General features: G+C 40.0%; 1 protein-coding gene across 6 annotated transcripts in view; it reads right to left on the minus strand.

The window, feature by feature from the left end:
• ANO5 (anoctamin 5) overlaps window positions 1-14,586 on the minus strand; it is a 50,471-nt gene that overhangs the window by 17,144 nt on the left and 18,741 nt on the right. For 3 of the 6 annotated variants that reach the window (XM_048949306.1, XM_048949307.1, XM_048949308.1), the window contains 6 exons: window positions 9,843-9,956; window positions 5,514-5,582; window positions 4,120-4,404; window positions 3,669-3,782; window positions 2,379-2,494; window positions 1,496-1,630 (listed from right to left, as the gene is read on the minus strand). In XM_048949306.1, the coding sequence (XP_048805263.1) occupies window positions 1,496-1,630; window positions 2,379-2,494; window positions 3,669-3,782; window positions 4,120-4,404; window positions 5,514-5,582; window positions 9,843-9,956 (833 nt within the window). Of the gene's footprint in view, window positions 1-1,495; window positions 1,631-2,378; window positions 2,495-3,668; window positions 3,783-4,119; window positions 4,405-5,513; window positions 5,583-9,842; window positions 9,957-11,265; window positions 11,311-14,586 lie in introns of all 6 variants that reach the window. The other 3 variants (XM_048949302.1, XM_048949304.1, XM_048949303.1) reach the window with 2 other exon arrangements.

Genomic DNA, 14,586 nt, shown 5'->3' on the forward strand with positions numbered 1-14,586 from the left:
CCTCAAAAACAAAGATGTTGAAGCTTCTTTTGTTGATGTTGAAACTCAACATCTGCACCTTAACAGAGAAGCCAAGGGCAAGCAAAGAAAAAGAAGCTGTTACAAGGAGGCTCACTAGCTAATCCCCTGGCTTGGGCATTCTGTTTTTTTCCAGTAATGAAACAGAAGTCTGAAAAGAGCTGTACTGCACTGCTCTTATGTGAGATACAAACCACATTATTTCACATCAGGTTAGTAAGATGCCCACAACACCTTCTCCAAAAGAAAGTGTTAATTCAGATCACCATTTACAATATGATTTGCTACTTGAATTTAACAAGCTAGTGAGTGAATTTTATAATCCAGTGTATACCTCTCCTGTCCAGAGAAAATTGAGCATACACAGCACTATTCCCCAGTGAATTCTGAATGCAACTAGTGCAAATCTCACAGTGACAGAATAGAACAGATGAGAGCAACTGTATTCTGTGCAGAGATAAATGTAAGCAAAAAGCTAGCTCCTGAGTTCTAATTTGCTACCTTTTGCAGTTTATACTTAACGTTTTATCAAAGACTCCTTAGAAAAACCTAAAGCTCACCCCTCTTTTCTGCCCCACCCAAAATCCTTAAATACAGTAAATCTTGGGGTCCTTGAAGAAACCAATAAGTTTATTTACAAAGAAGAAAACTCTGGCTTCTGCCATAATCAAGTCATCTCTGATGGCAGAACATTGCTGACCTGTACTGCACTCGTGCTTCCAGCAGTCAGCCAAATTGATGACCTACATAAAATGGTCAATACATACTCCATGAGTCAGATTAAAATATAAAAGCATAATGCAATGATATGCACTTGAAAGAAACAATTTTAAGATATGTCAGTAGTATTCTTTAGACCTTATGTACTGTAGGTACTCTGATATTAGAAGTTGTTGCCAAATGGCAATAAAATACTGCTTTTCAACTACAAGTTGAGTTTCATATTTCCAGCCTTTAGCAGAGGCAGAAGGGCTTGCTTTTGCTTAGGTTTTGGGGTGCTTTCTGCTGGACTGTAGGAGCTGCTGTCTGATCCCAGTGCAGTAGAGACCTGTACCTTTTGCTGAGCATCTCAAAGGCATCTTTTCACACAGAGGGTGGTGACACACTGGAGCAGGTTGCCCAAGGAGGTTGTGGATGCCCCCACCCCTGGATGCATTCAAGGCCACAGGCTGCACGTGGCTCTGGGCAGCCTGGTCTGGTGGATGCTGACACTGCTCATAGCAGGGGAGTTGAAACTAGATGATCATTTCAACCCAAGCCATTCTATGATTCTATGATTCTAATAGTTAGAATAGTCAGTTTTCTTCTGAATGTTCTGACTGTAAATGACCACCATTTAGGTCAATGCAGATAGGTGAAAAACAAAATTATTTGCTGAGTTTAAAAGCTCATTACCCATCTTTCTATATGAACAATGTTTTTGCTTTACTTAGCTTTTACCATTTCAAGCTCAGGAGATTTTTAACATTACACTCACCTGCTCATATTTTCATCCATTGTAAACAAGCCATAAAGAAAACAGATTACACCAACGACTGCAGCAAGGAATAACATCTCAGTGTAAAATCCTAGCCAGGCAAAATAGATTCCAATCTTTTCACCATAGTACTTCCTGTGTACAGAACAAACAAACAAACAAAAAAACAAATCAAACAATTTGAATGAATAATACACATTGCTTCTTTTCACCCCCCTTCCCCACTCCCACATCCTCCACCAGAGCTCCAGCTTCAATCATTCTCTTCACAAGAGGATAATGTAAATGAAGATGCACTTTTTCATTCTCCGTGGAGTCACAGAAATGGGCACAACGGTTCTGATCACACAGTTAGAACGTAAAGGCAGTTTATCACAGAAATAGACCTGGTTGTATGGCAGAAGGGCAGCTGCATGAATTCAGTGATGCGGTCGCTACTAAGCTGATATGAGACGAATCAAAGAAATGTTGGGTAAGGTTAGCTTAACATCATGTTTAACACTGAGTTATGACTCAAGCTTCAGAAAATGATTTCATCAACATTTTTTCAAGTCTACATTGAAATTTGAAAATTTCAAATCATTCTTTAAAAATCGTGGCAGATATTTATTATAAAATGAAAAATATTCCTTATATGCCTTCACATCTATCAATTCCAGGAGTGCTGGCTAGGCTGGATAAGGCTTTACTTGCAGAACAGCATTTTCCCAGTTGCTAGTTAAAACACACACTACTTCCTCCAAGTACTCAGTGCCCTCTTATGTGCCTGATTCTCACCAGGTCTTCACCAAATAAAAATTTCCCAGCAAGAAAAAATTCAAATCTGTAAGCTTATTATATTCAAATCGGCTTTCACTGTAATACAAAGGAGACAATATTTCACCTGATGAGATCCAAAGGCTGCTCTTTATAGAACCGCAAGAAACGGGCCCACTCCATGTACAGCGTGTATCTCTCATTGTCACAGTTTGGATCACTTGCCTTTTTCCAGTACTGGCACTGTGAGCAAATCAGAGGAAAGGCAAAACAGCTCATCGACAGATTCAAACACTAAATTGAAAGAAGTGAGCATTAATAATGTACATGTCTTAACAGGCAATTAAAATAATTTGCAATTCACTCAACCACGCTCTCCTTCAGCACTTTAAGAAGAAACTTCTTCATATATGCATGTTCTGAGATAATTTGCATTTGCAGTAAACATCACAGACGTTAAAACAACCTGTACTGGTGGCCCTGCATGTGGCAGGGGGGTTGGAGATTCATGATCCTTGAGGTCCCTCCCAACCCTGGCTATTCTGTGATTCTGTACTGTATGGGGAGACTTCATGCTATGTTACACCAGAGCTGCACTAGTACAGCACATGTACTATGATACTCATTTGCTTCAGTAGGTTACTGCAGCAAATGGTTTTTACACTGGTGCAGTGTATGCAGCTGCAGAAGTTCCCAGAAACAGAAAAAACACCATTTCACTCCCGATTCAGGAAAAATAATGGAAATTTAAATCCTTTCCTCTATACCTCAGAAGCAGTCCTTCATTACAAATTGCACAGCTGAAAGCATTTCATTGAGAGCTGTACAGAGAATGTAAGTCAGAGCTGTCCCCTGCCCCTTGTCATTGCATTAGCATGTACTCAGTGCTGTGGTTTTTTGAAATTGAATGAAAAGACACACAAAATGAAATTCTGGCCCTAATTTACTCTAGTAATGTTCATCATGTATGGAAAAGATTTTCACAGCACTGCTACTTACTGTGTTTTGGTGCTTCCAACAGTAGGAGGTACTTTCTGGCAGTAGTACAGCCTAGAGTCACATCAGCTACACTCTCTCCCTATAAATTTAAATTTATCTTTCTAACATATTACCACATAATCTGTATCATAAACATTATAGGAATACACTATGGAATAAATTTCCTGGAAATTACGGGACTGACTTTTTAAAGTAGACCCTAGAAACTCATCAGTGGGAAGAAACCTCTCGGAACATAAAAGCCCAGCAGTAAGACTGGCAGATATTTCTTGTGTACTGCAAAACAGAATCAACTACCAGGACAAACTGAAGGGATTTGAGCACATTTTCATTTCTGCTGTAAACTGCAATGTCAGAGTAGGTGAAAGATAAAAAACATTGATAAATACTCAAGAGAGTGGAATGCTAGAATACTTACATCGTGAAGAGGGTAAGCAGCTGAATAGGTGCCATTATTCAGCAGTCTTTTAATCCCAAACTTCTTCTTCCCTTCTTCTGTTCCATACGGACATCGTGTAAGTATGTAATTAACCTGAGATTCAAACACATGAATTTCAGTCCTTTCCTGCTTTGAGGCCATTTAACAGAACTGTAATGGCTGTGCACTGTGTGTAATCTGCAAGACTAATATGTGAAGGAAAAAGCTGTTCTTCAGAAGGTCCTTCCCTGCATGACCTGCTCTGCAGAAGTGCAGAAGAGCCACTTTTAAACACATTAATTCAGCATTCTGAGAAAACTGTGCAGACATCTAGGCTTCCTCATATTTACCCACAGGCACAACAGCTTACATTCTCCTTCCTTGAACATATATTCCTACAGTCAGTGTAAATCAACGTGTAAATGAAAGTGGACAGAAGCCACATACGTACTATTCTGTTTCTCATGGACGGCGAGAAGAAAGTGCTTTCATCATTAATGAGGTACAGCTCCTGCTTGTCCTTGCTGAACGGTGCAGTGAAATAATCTGGCTCTGGGTGCATCACCTTCTCAGGCAGCCTGAATGGTGTAAGCATGCAGTCCAGGGGGTTCTCTACCATTGAGGGAATGTCATTTTCCTTGATGGGAACTTTAATGTTCAGCACTTCTGCATATGTGATCAGAACCTCCCACGGGGCATGGATCTTCACAAAGTAAATTTTGCCATCTTCAGATTCCTGTCCCACAGAAGTTAAAGCTGACATCAGAATTACTGTGTTCTACTGCAAGATTTATCAGTATAGTTGTCAGACGCTGCTTATTTCTTTTTACAGTTTTGAAAGCTTCTCTTTTTTTCAGACTTTAAGTTTTAAACATTGAATAGGTTATGTGAATGGCTGACAGTTAACGCAGGTAATCTTTACATCACTAAATGCTTTTCAGACTACATTCACCTTGCACTGCAAGGCCTAAGCACGCTCACTGCATGCTGAGGGCATTGGAAATGTGAGGGTTCACTGTGCAGCACGGCCACTTGGCAGCCCAGCTGCCCTGCAGGTTCTCAGGGCGATTTCTTTCCTGGAGGAGCAGTTCTTATACAGCAAAGCAGATCAACACTATCAAGAGCTGCAACATCCATTACAGCCCTGCAGCTATGATAAGGAATAATCTTATTTTGAGGCATCACCCTATGTGTGTCATCGTAGCATGTCACATATATGCACATAGAAGAAAGTAGCCAGCAGATAATGTAACATATTGCTCCACGAATCTCCATCTAAGGCTGTATAGCCTGGACTTCATCACAGTTTATTTTGTCTCACTCAATCTCTGGAAGAAAGAAAAATCTAAAAACATACTGACTATAAAAGCAGCATCTTCTGCTCTCCACTTAAAACCCAAACAGTAACACAGATCAAACATCCTGAAGTTGTTACACCAGGGTTTGTCCTTATGGGAACTGCCACATCCAGTGAGCAGATGTTAATCTATTCACTGTCTCCCAGATATGTTGCTAACTGGTGAGATAACATCTAGCTGTGAGCATACCCTACACACAGGTTTAAGCTACTTTGGAACCGAATTCTTTTTGTTTTGAATTCAAAAACAGTCACTTCCTCCTGAAACATAATGACTTTCTTTGCACAATCCTTAGGAACATGCCTGGAAAAATGATTTCACTGGACAAATATAGCTAGACTTAGCTCAGTCACGCTCCACTGAAATCTGCTAGAGCTTTTTGTAATTTTTCTTACAAGGCAACAAAGTGCTATATGCTAAGTACTTATCTGCAGGTCTATTTGTTTAGTACTAGTTTCTTTCAAGCTGCTTTTTGTTCTTTTCCTACCTTCTTGTCTTCTGTTTCTAGTTCCAAACCAGCCTTCTGCAGATTGCTCTCAAATTCTTTTCTTCTTTCCTGAAGAGAAATAAACACATTTTATTTGCTGGCCAACTCACAATTGCTCCTAACCCACTCGTTAGAAACAGGTTTGTATGCTGTGTGATCCTGTTAAGTGGACAAGCAAGCCAAGTCTTGAGCATTTCTGAGTTGGTGCAAGTGTTATCATTAAGATCCAGCAATATTTCTAGTAGAATGGAAAAACTAGATAATAAGAAAAATTTTGGAAGCATTCAGTTTGGGGTTAATGTTACCTGTTAACGTTTACAGTGTCTCCAGTTTAATAACCCTGCCTGATGCAAATGTTCAGGTACCAATTGCAGACAATTCAATGTGTTTCATAAACAGCTTAGCTGGACAGGTAGATAAGGCTACAAAATCATCATGTGGGAGCGCAAATGTGCTTTGCCTGTGTCAAGTCAACATGGACTTCAGGCAGAGATAAGTAACTGTGCCTGTGGCAGTATGCAACAGGCATGGAGATATCCTGCTTGAGCCCTGCACTTCTGCCAGTAATTGCAGGCAGTGTCTTCAGGCAAGAACGTTTTCCTCCCCTCTTTCTCCGCAGGAGCAGTTTTTGCTCCTATTGAGAGACTGAATTAATTTCCCTTTAATTGCATAAAATTTGCTGAAGAAGTGCCAGAATAACCGCAAGCTATACTAAATACTGAGCCCTGGCCTCATTAGAAAGCAGCAGATGGACAACCAGTTGATTTCTTGCTAAAACTTGCAATGATGTGTCATGTGTTCTCTACCAGTCTTACATGATGTTTTTTAAACACACACATCATGAAGGAAAAAAAAAGCCAGCACAGTTTACAGCCAATTCCCTGTTACTGTGTGTGTGAGGAGCAGGCTGCCCTATTTACATTTGAGTTTGCATAAAGTACTTGGATCAGTGAATGCAAACTGAGGAACAGCTCTCAGATCTATGCTAAAATGCATTGATACTTTAACTATGCTACTAGCAAAGCTCTACCTTATTTCTAATATCTCATTTTGCCAAATATAGTTAATCATTAAATTAGACACTAGATAACCTAGCAAATAGGTGAGCTTCATATCCAGAGAGATGTGCTGTTCTGGATGCCATTTTCTCCCAACAAAGCGCACTGCCTGTGTTCTTTCCTTGGCAAACCCTAGAGGAGATCCAACATCCAAGCCAGCTCAGGCTTCTGCCATCAGAGATGCTCTCAGCCAGCTCCTCTTTAACCTGTGCAGCTTAATCACTGGCAGAGCCAAAGGACACAAAAACCCTGTCTGACTTTGCTTCTCTTACTGTAGGCATAGCAGGATAAATTGAAATGCCCTAGTAGAAGTTTTACCACCTTGCTCTCTTCTCATGTGCCACCTTCCCTGAAACACTTGTGAATGTAGTTCCCAGCCACCTGAAACAGCCATCTTTCAAAGGAAATCAATCTGCTGGAAAACCAACCAAAAAAAAAAAAAAAAAAAAAAAAAAAAAATTTCCCCTCCTTTCTATCCAAACACTCTATTTCCTCTTATTGTTAGCAAAGGCTTAAACTGGACAAAAAGTACCCCTGTCCCAGTGCCATTTTCTTTTGTGTTTTAATATATATGTATAACAATCTTATATTCACTACCTTAACCATAAAAATCTACACTTTTGGGGCACACATTTGGAGTTCCACTTCAGACCCTGCCCTGCTATTCCAGTGGGATACAAAAAGCCCTGTGGGACAGACGGTGATGGCAGGCCAATCCCCTTCCTCACATTTGGCTTAAGCGCATTTCTTAAACCTCTCAGGAGCAGCAGTAAGACAGAAACTCCATTTTCTGAGACAACTATGGCCCATATAGGGTATAGAGCAACCTTTCCAAGCTCTGCTGTGGCTAGCTGATGGGCTTGGGGAGGGTAGCCTTACCTTTTACGTATCTGAGCTCAACAAACTGCCCTGATAAGATTAACAAGGCAAGAGCCAAAGTCCAATAGCACTAAAATACCCAATGCAGATGCAGCACTGTATCTTTAGTTACCCAGGATGGATAGAAAAATCTATTACAGATCCGTTCCTTGATGACAGAAGAATAAAGCCATTAAGTTTTCCAACATATTTCTTAATCAAACCCTCACCTCCCTCACTCTCTTCACTTTTGCCTTTCTGGCAGGCAGGGAGCACCAACCTTACAAATAACCATCATGCCTTGGTCCTATGTAAATCATTTGTTAGATATGTTTTTGGAATGTTATTTATTTTTTCCATATTCTCATACATTTTGATGTATCAATAAAATACTTCTGATTCTCTGCTCTTTAAGGAAAAAGAAAGCTGCTGTCTCACCAAAATATCATCATAATTTTTTTATACAGCGATCTTGTGGTTAGGATTTATTCATGTAGACTATGGAAGGCAAATACAAAATAGACTTCAAGCTGGTCAGTTTCTGGAAACACCAGAGAAGTGATGGTGTGCAGGAAGCTAAGGGGGAAGACGAACAGCTGGTCTCATGCATCTGTATCAGGGACATGTTAAAACACACAAAGGAGTTATTCACCCCCTTCTTAGAAACGCAGAATAAAGCTGTTTCCTTGAGACAAGGAAACAGAACCCTTTGTCAGACTGTTTTTCTCTTCTGATGAACACTTGCATTCTTAGCTGTTACATTTTGATGCATCACTGTGCTGCAGTAACAGAAAATGTGCCATTGCCAGCACAGGATCTCAACCAAATTCCACAACCTGCATTACATCAATATTTAAACAACAACAGCACAGTACTCCTGAGCACAAAAGCCTCCATTCATTTAAGGCACGTTCATTGTACAAAGGTCTTTGCTGGACATAAATACAGGGTACATTTTGTTTCCTCTGCAGATTCTCAAGGACCATGTGAAAGGTGATGTGCCCTACCAGTGGCACTTGCAGAGCTGACCTGCACAGGCACAACCACAGGCTTCCTTTCAAGAAGTTGCCAACACTTGTGGTAAGAAACACAGAGAATTAAATCCCACAAAACTTGATGTAGGTTCTGCAATTTCGTAAGACAGAGGCTTCTTCCTATCAAATGCATCTTTACCTCAAAAAGGAACTATAATATATATATTATATATATATATATATATATATATAAATATATATATATTATATATATATATATATTTTATATATGTACGCTAGTTTTCATGTGGTCTTTTTTTCCTTCAGTAAATAATGACACACTGGCTAAGACTCCTGCCACACACTAATGAGCAATAAGAAAGAAAATGCTGCAACAACAAAAATGAGTAATTAGACTGTGCAACTGGCTCATCTTCCTTCCAGCTTTAGGTATTGCCTAAATACTCCCCATTTCTTCCCTCGTGCTATTTGAATATGATTAATGGAAAAGGTTTATTTTAAGAGTTGCTTTCACTTATTTTGCATCAATATATATTTCCACTCTCTACATTGACTGGTATTCCCTTCACTCTTTTTAACATGCATTTTACTTTATGGTAGAAAAAGGAATCTAGCCAGGATTATGGCCTGACAAATAAGCAAGGTGGGTTTGATAAAGCATGCCCTTGTAAGAACCTATGTTGCCACAGGAAATATTGCCATTCAGGCAACTAGATCTTGCTGGGAAACCCAAGGATGATCACCAATTGACATTTCAGAGGGAGACCTTGCTTGCTTGTTCCAGCTGTAGTGTACTTTGTTCCACAGGAGGTTCCTTATCAAAGTCACATTAGGTATTTTACTGGAACATATGTAGAGCAAATAAAATCCAAGCAAAAGCTCAGAGAGATGCTGTGCTTATTCAGTAACAAAAGAGTCCTAAATAAGTCTTAAAAGAAGAACTGGATGGATCCTAATCTTTCTGCTAAAGGAAGATAAGGATGAAAAATCAAAACGCTACCCATTTGTACAAAAGAATATATGTTATTGCTACAAGTAACCTGGATAACATCTTACTTAGAAGAAAATTCCTCCATTAACACTATGTACAGATGTAGGCTCACTAAGGCCTCATCTACTTCTAAGATAATTAAAAGAAAGCAAAATCATTTGGCATTAAACTGACTGTATAATATATTGAACGACCCAAACAACTAAGAGATCAATTCAGAAAATGAAGTCCCGAAAATCCAATGAAATTGGTTCCAAACACACAACAGCACACTACACAAATTTCTGTACACAGAATGGCGTTTTACACATTTAAGAGATCTTTTTACAAAGTTCAGTTCCAGTTGAGTGCAGTGATTTGAAAGGCTTAGCAATTGATATTTAGATTACAATAGATAATTGATGAGACCTCAAAAAAGCAAACTTACCAACTTCTTTTCCCATTCTTTATTAAGATCATCCACATAGGAGAGAACAAAATCAATCCTCCTGACACCATCCCTGAAGAATATTGAATCTTTGCTTTCATGTCTTTTATCAATCTGTGGAAGATATGGGCACATGATTAAGAGTCAAGTATTGCTGTTGCTCTAAAATAACAAAAGGCAGAGCAGTTTTCTTAAAGTTGCCTCAGTTTTCCAGTTTTTTCATAGCTGAAGGCAAGTTTTAACAAGGCCTCTATGCAGTTGCAATCATTTTCACATTAACTGACTATAACCACAAACATCACATGTAAATAGCTGGTATACAAAGAGTAAATGCAATGCATGCTAGCGTAGCAATGCCTGTGAACAATGCTTTCATTTCTTACACACTTTTTAGAATGTGTCACAAGTGATCAAGACAAGCATTATTCTGCAGTATGAGATTTTCTGTAATTAGGAACACCACTCTGCACCAAAGCATTGGAGGGCACAGCTCAAGAACTTGAAGCAGGCAGCAAGAAGTGAAACCCCATACATCTCTTTCTATGCAACAAGAGTCACTAAGGCCAGCTACCACAGAGAATTACGTCCCAGAAATGATCATGTACAAACTGGCACACAAATGACACAGTGGTTTTATTTCAAAATTGTATATTTACTTCCCTGAAGAAAAAAGCAGATGAAAAAAAGAGACACATTAATGCAACAGGGAAACTGATGCTCTGATTGTACTATTGAGGCTCATGTTTTCATTTATCAGCATATATGAATTTTGTATCAATAACACTGATCTTATGTACTAATTGGCCAGGTTGGATGGGGCCCTGGGCAGCCTGGTCTGGTATTAAATGTGAAGGTAGATGGCCCTGCCTGTGACAGGGGATTGGAGATTCATGATCCTTGAGGTCCCTTCCAACCCGTGCCATTCTGTGATTCTGTAATAGGTTAGAACAATTAATGTTCAGCAAAGAAAAACAATTACCTCCTTCTATTATGAAAATTAATATTAGGTAATATTATTTACAATTGCATCCACATTCAGGTCTACCAAATTGCCTAAATGACTCCAGGTTCATATGGCAAAGAGCTCTCTATAGCAGATAAACACAGGGCTAAATTTAATTCCATGCTAAGGAAGTTGGTTGTTTACTTTTATTTAATGAAAACCAGCAAATTGGCATGCAGTTATATAGAATCCAAGTGGATTTTATTTTAGTACAGCAGGAACAAAAAAGGGTAACTCAGAGAGACACATCTCTCTCCTTCTTAAACCATATACAGATGCACGTGAAAAAAGGCTCTGGAAAAGCACAAAATATTTGCAATGGTGAACCTCACTCCCAGTTAACAGAAGACATCACACAGTGAAGCATGTTATTACTGCAGCCACCGAAGGCACTTGCAATATCACTCATCACTGTTTTACCCTGAGTCGCCGCTTCAGGAACAGATTATATCTCCTTCCACTCTGCTGGAATAACCAACAAGTAGTTAGTTAGCGTGCCATCCCTCTCTAAGTCTCAAAGGGAGATGTCTCCAGCAGCACCCCACACTTGGTGTCAGTGAGCAGTGCTTAACAAAGCCAGGAAATGCCTCCAACTATCAGCAAAAGCATGACCATCTACAAACAGCATGACTGTGCTTTTTATTAAAGGGAAAAGTGTCCTGGCATTCTGATAATAAACTTGGGTTTTTAAACAGCTCTGAGAGCGCTAATTACCATTATTTGGATACTTCAGTGTAGTTTAGAAGAACAGTAGGAAGACTTTCTGGAATGTAATGCAAAGATGACAATATGAAAACAGAAACAGGCAGTAGGTAATGAATGGAGCATGCATGGTCCTATTACACCCATGTTATGTTGGATCCGCTGAAAAGCAGAAGGAAAACAGCAGTCATGTCATCCCAGAGCTGAAAAGGCTATGTGTATAACATCCATTTATTCCAGGAATCGTGTTTATGTTCAAATATGCTCAAGTTTGAAAAAATAAATGCAATCCCTGTGTTTCCATCATGCTGTACATCTTTATGCCCCTTCAGCACCTATACTGGTGCTTACAAACATAGCATGCAATCAGGCAAGATTCAGATGCCTGAATCAATAATCATGGAATCCAATAGGAGGAAGGGAATGGTATTCTTTCTTTGGCTCAGCTCTTACAGTTCTGTTTGTTAAAAAAAAAAACCAAAACAATTGCATGATTTGCAGCTGTTAGCCTGATTAGCACACAAAACCACACTGAAATCTACACAGTATTAACAGTACTGTAATTATTCAATGTTACAGTTAAGTGAACCCTAAGCTGCACTCGAGTACCATCTAATCTCAACCACCAATTTAAAAAGGCAGAGATGCTCGCAGAGTTTGTCCTCATGAGCAAACAAAGGCCATATACACAAATATAGTGACAACTTCAAAAAAGCTCTTGCCAAACGAGCATCCAAAATTCTTTGTGTAGCATAGTTAGTAGATCATTCCCCACAACTGAAGTACTGTTTTTTTCAGTGCCATCCAAGTTTGCTTATTCTCCATGATGTGTCGGAATCCCATTCAGTCACTAAAGATCTCAGCAGCAATTTAAGAAGATGCAGCAGTCACTTCTGGATCTGCTTTGTGAAGAACACTTCTCAGCTCTCTCCTGTGCATAAATTTATTCATCACACATAACGACAGGCATACTAACAAAACCCATAAATTATTCCTTCCCAGTGTGCTACATTTGAATGTCACAGGAAGAACAAGATTGGTCTTGCATATTCATGCTGTTCTGTGCCTAAATGTGCACTTACGGGGCTAAAATGCCTGAAATGGTGATGGCTTGCATTAGTTATATTTGCCAATCATACAATGCTATGGATTATATTTTACTTCTTCACAGGTCTTCTCAGAACTGTGTTCAAAATAACTCATCATGGACAAGCCACGGTTATTAAGTTATATTTCTCATCATAGCAGATGGTCTTTGATGGGCTTCTCCTGTAATACAAGTAACCAAATTAAAACTTCCTAGCACAACAGACAGACTGCAAGCAGAAGCTTTTGAATAACTAAATGATGACCAGTGAGGAATTATAGAGGACATGGAACCAGCCTTCTCACAGAGGCATATGGTGAAAGTCACAAGTTGCAACAAGGAAAATTCCTGCTGGATTTGAGGGAGTGGCTGAGCAGAAACAGGTCCAACAGGTTACCCAAACTGTGTCATCTCCATCCTTTGGATCCACAGCTCCACAGACAGCAACCACAGCTTGGGGCTGGAGCTACATGGCTTTAAGGTCCTTTCCAACCCAAGCCATTCTACAGTTGTAACCTGATCCACATCTGAAGTTAGCCTGGCCTTGAGGAGGAAACCTCCAGTGCTCAATCTAACTCCAATCTAAGTCACTGCATGATTCCATGAATCAATGTGCCAGTGCTCAGCATGTGCCAGTGCTTCCAGAAGATGAATAAAGCAGATTCACAAGGACTACTCATTGTTCTGAAGTCATTTCTCAATTTTCCCAGCCTCACCATCTCTCTAAAAGTGAAGTGACTTCATAGCATCTGGGCAGATGAGCTGAAGACATTAACAACCTGGCTAAATTTTCTTTTCATCTAACTACAAGATAACCAGGCACATACTAACTATACCAGTCATCATAGTTGAGCTTGTGATTGTTAGCTTGCCTAGACACCTGCCTGATGTTAGAGCACACAACCTTGGTTTTAACCACCCAGCAATCTCAGTAAGCAGACTGCCACCCCGTATGAGACGAAGTGCAGCCCTGCAGCAAGAGCTCCTGACTCACGGGGGAGACTGAAATGTCAGCACGGAAACAAACAAAGCTCAGCTCAACGCAAAGTGAAGCTGTCAAATATTACAATGACTCCTGCCAAAAAGATTTAGATGAAGTGTGTAAATGCCAGCTGGCTGTTGTGCTCTAAACTGAGCTCTCTTCAAACTTCCTCGCATGCTAACCGCTTTCCAAGCACTCCAGGAGAAGGCCTGGCCGCCTTCTCCCACAGGGCTTCAGATATGCTCTGCCAGGTCCAAAGCAAACAAGACCGTCACCACTAAGAGCAGGGGAGAGCAGGAAGCTGGAAGTGCTGGTGACCACTGAGAACCGTAATAAAGTGCCTCAGAGAAACTACTCTGGGCTGAAGCTGAGTGACACAGGCTGTAGTAAATGTTTCCTTAGCCTTACTGACTCACCTGAACAGGCATCCGACCATGCTCAATACAGTCAGCTTTTCTTCCATGCTCCACTACAAGTAGCGGAAAAGCAAGTCTATTCTTCAGGTGCCATTATACCAGGCACAGATGATTCAGTCCTGTTTATTTTCTCATGATTCAGACAGATTTCTATTTCTGGTCACTCACATAACAACAAAGTCACGTTGTTATATGCTGCAAGGGATAACTCTCTATTATGTAAAATGAAGTTTCCTCCAAACACACCTTGCTACTAAGTGTTTCAGCCCTCTCTATGTCTGGACTTGACAAATAGAAGAACTGCCTAGGGCAATACTTTTCTGTCTGAATTTTACTCCGAAAACTTGAGCTTCCTCAGAGGCCCATGCTAAGAAATGCAGCTCCCATATACAGCTCTTCCTCCCTCCAGAGCTTCACGTGTCACAAAGATCCAACTCTGCAGCACTGGGACTGGAGGTCCAGGGGTCAGTGTCCTTCATTGCCTTCTAGTTTGTATATCTCAAAGTGGAAAGATCGTTTAGAGCTGTCATTTCAGTAATTAAGTGGTACTGAGC

Source organism: Lagopus muta, chromosome 6 (genome assembly GCF_023343835.1).
Source record: "Lagopus muta isolate bLagMut1 chromosome 6, bLagMut1 primary, whole genome shotgun sequence".
NCBI classification, from domain to species: domain Eukaryota; kingdom Metazoa; phylum Chordata; class Aves; order Galliformes; family Phasianidae; genus Lagopus; species Lagopus muta.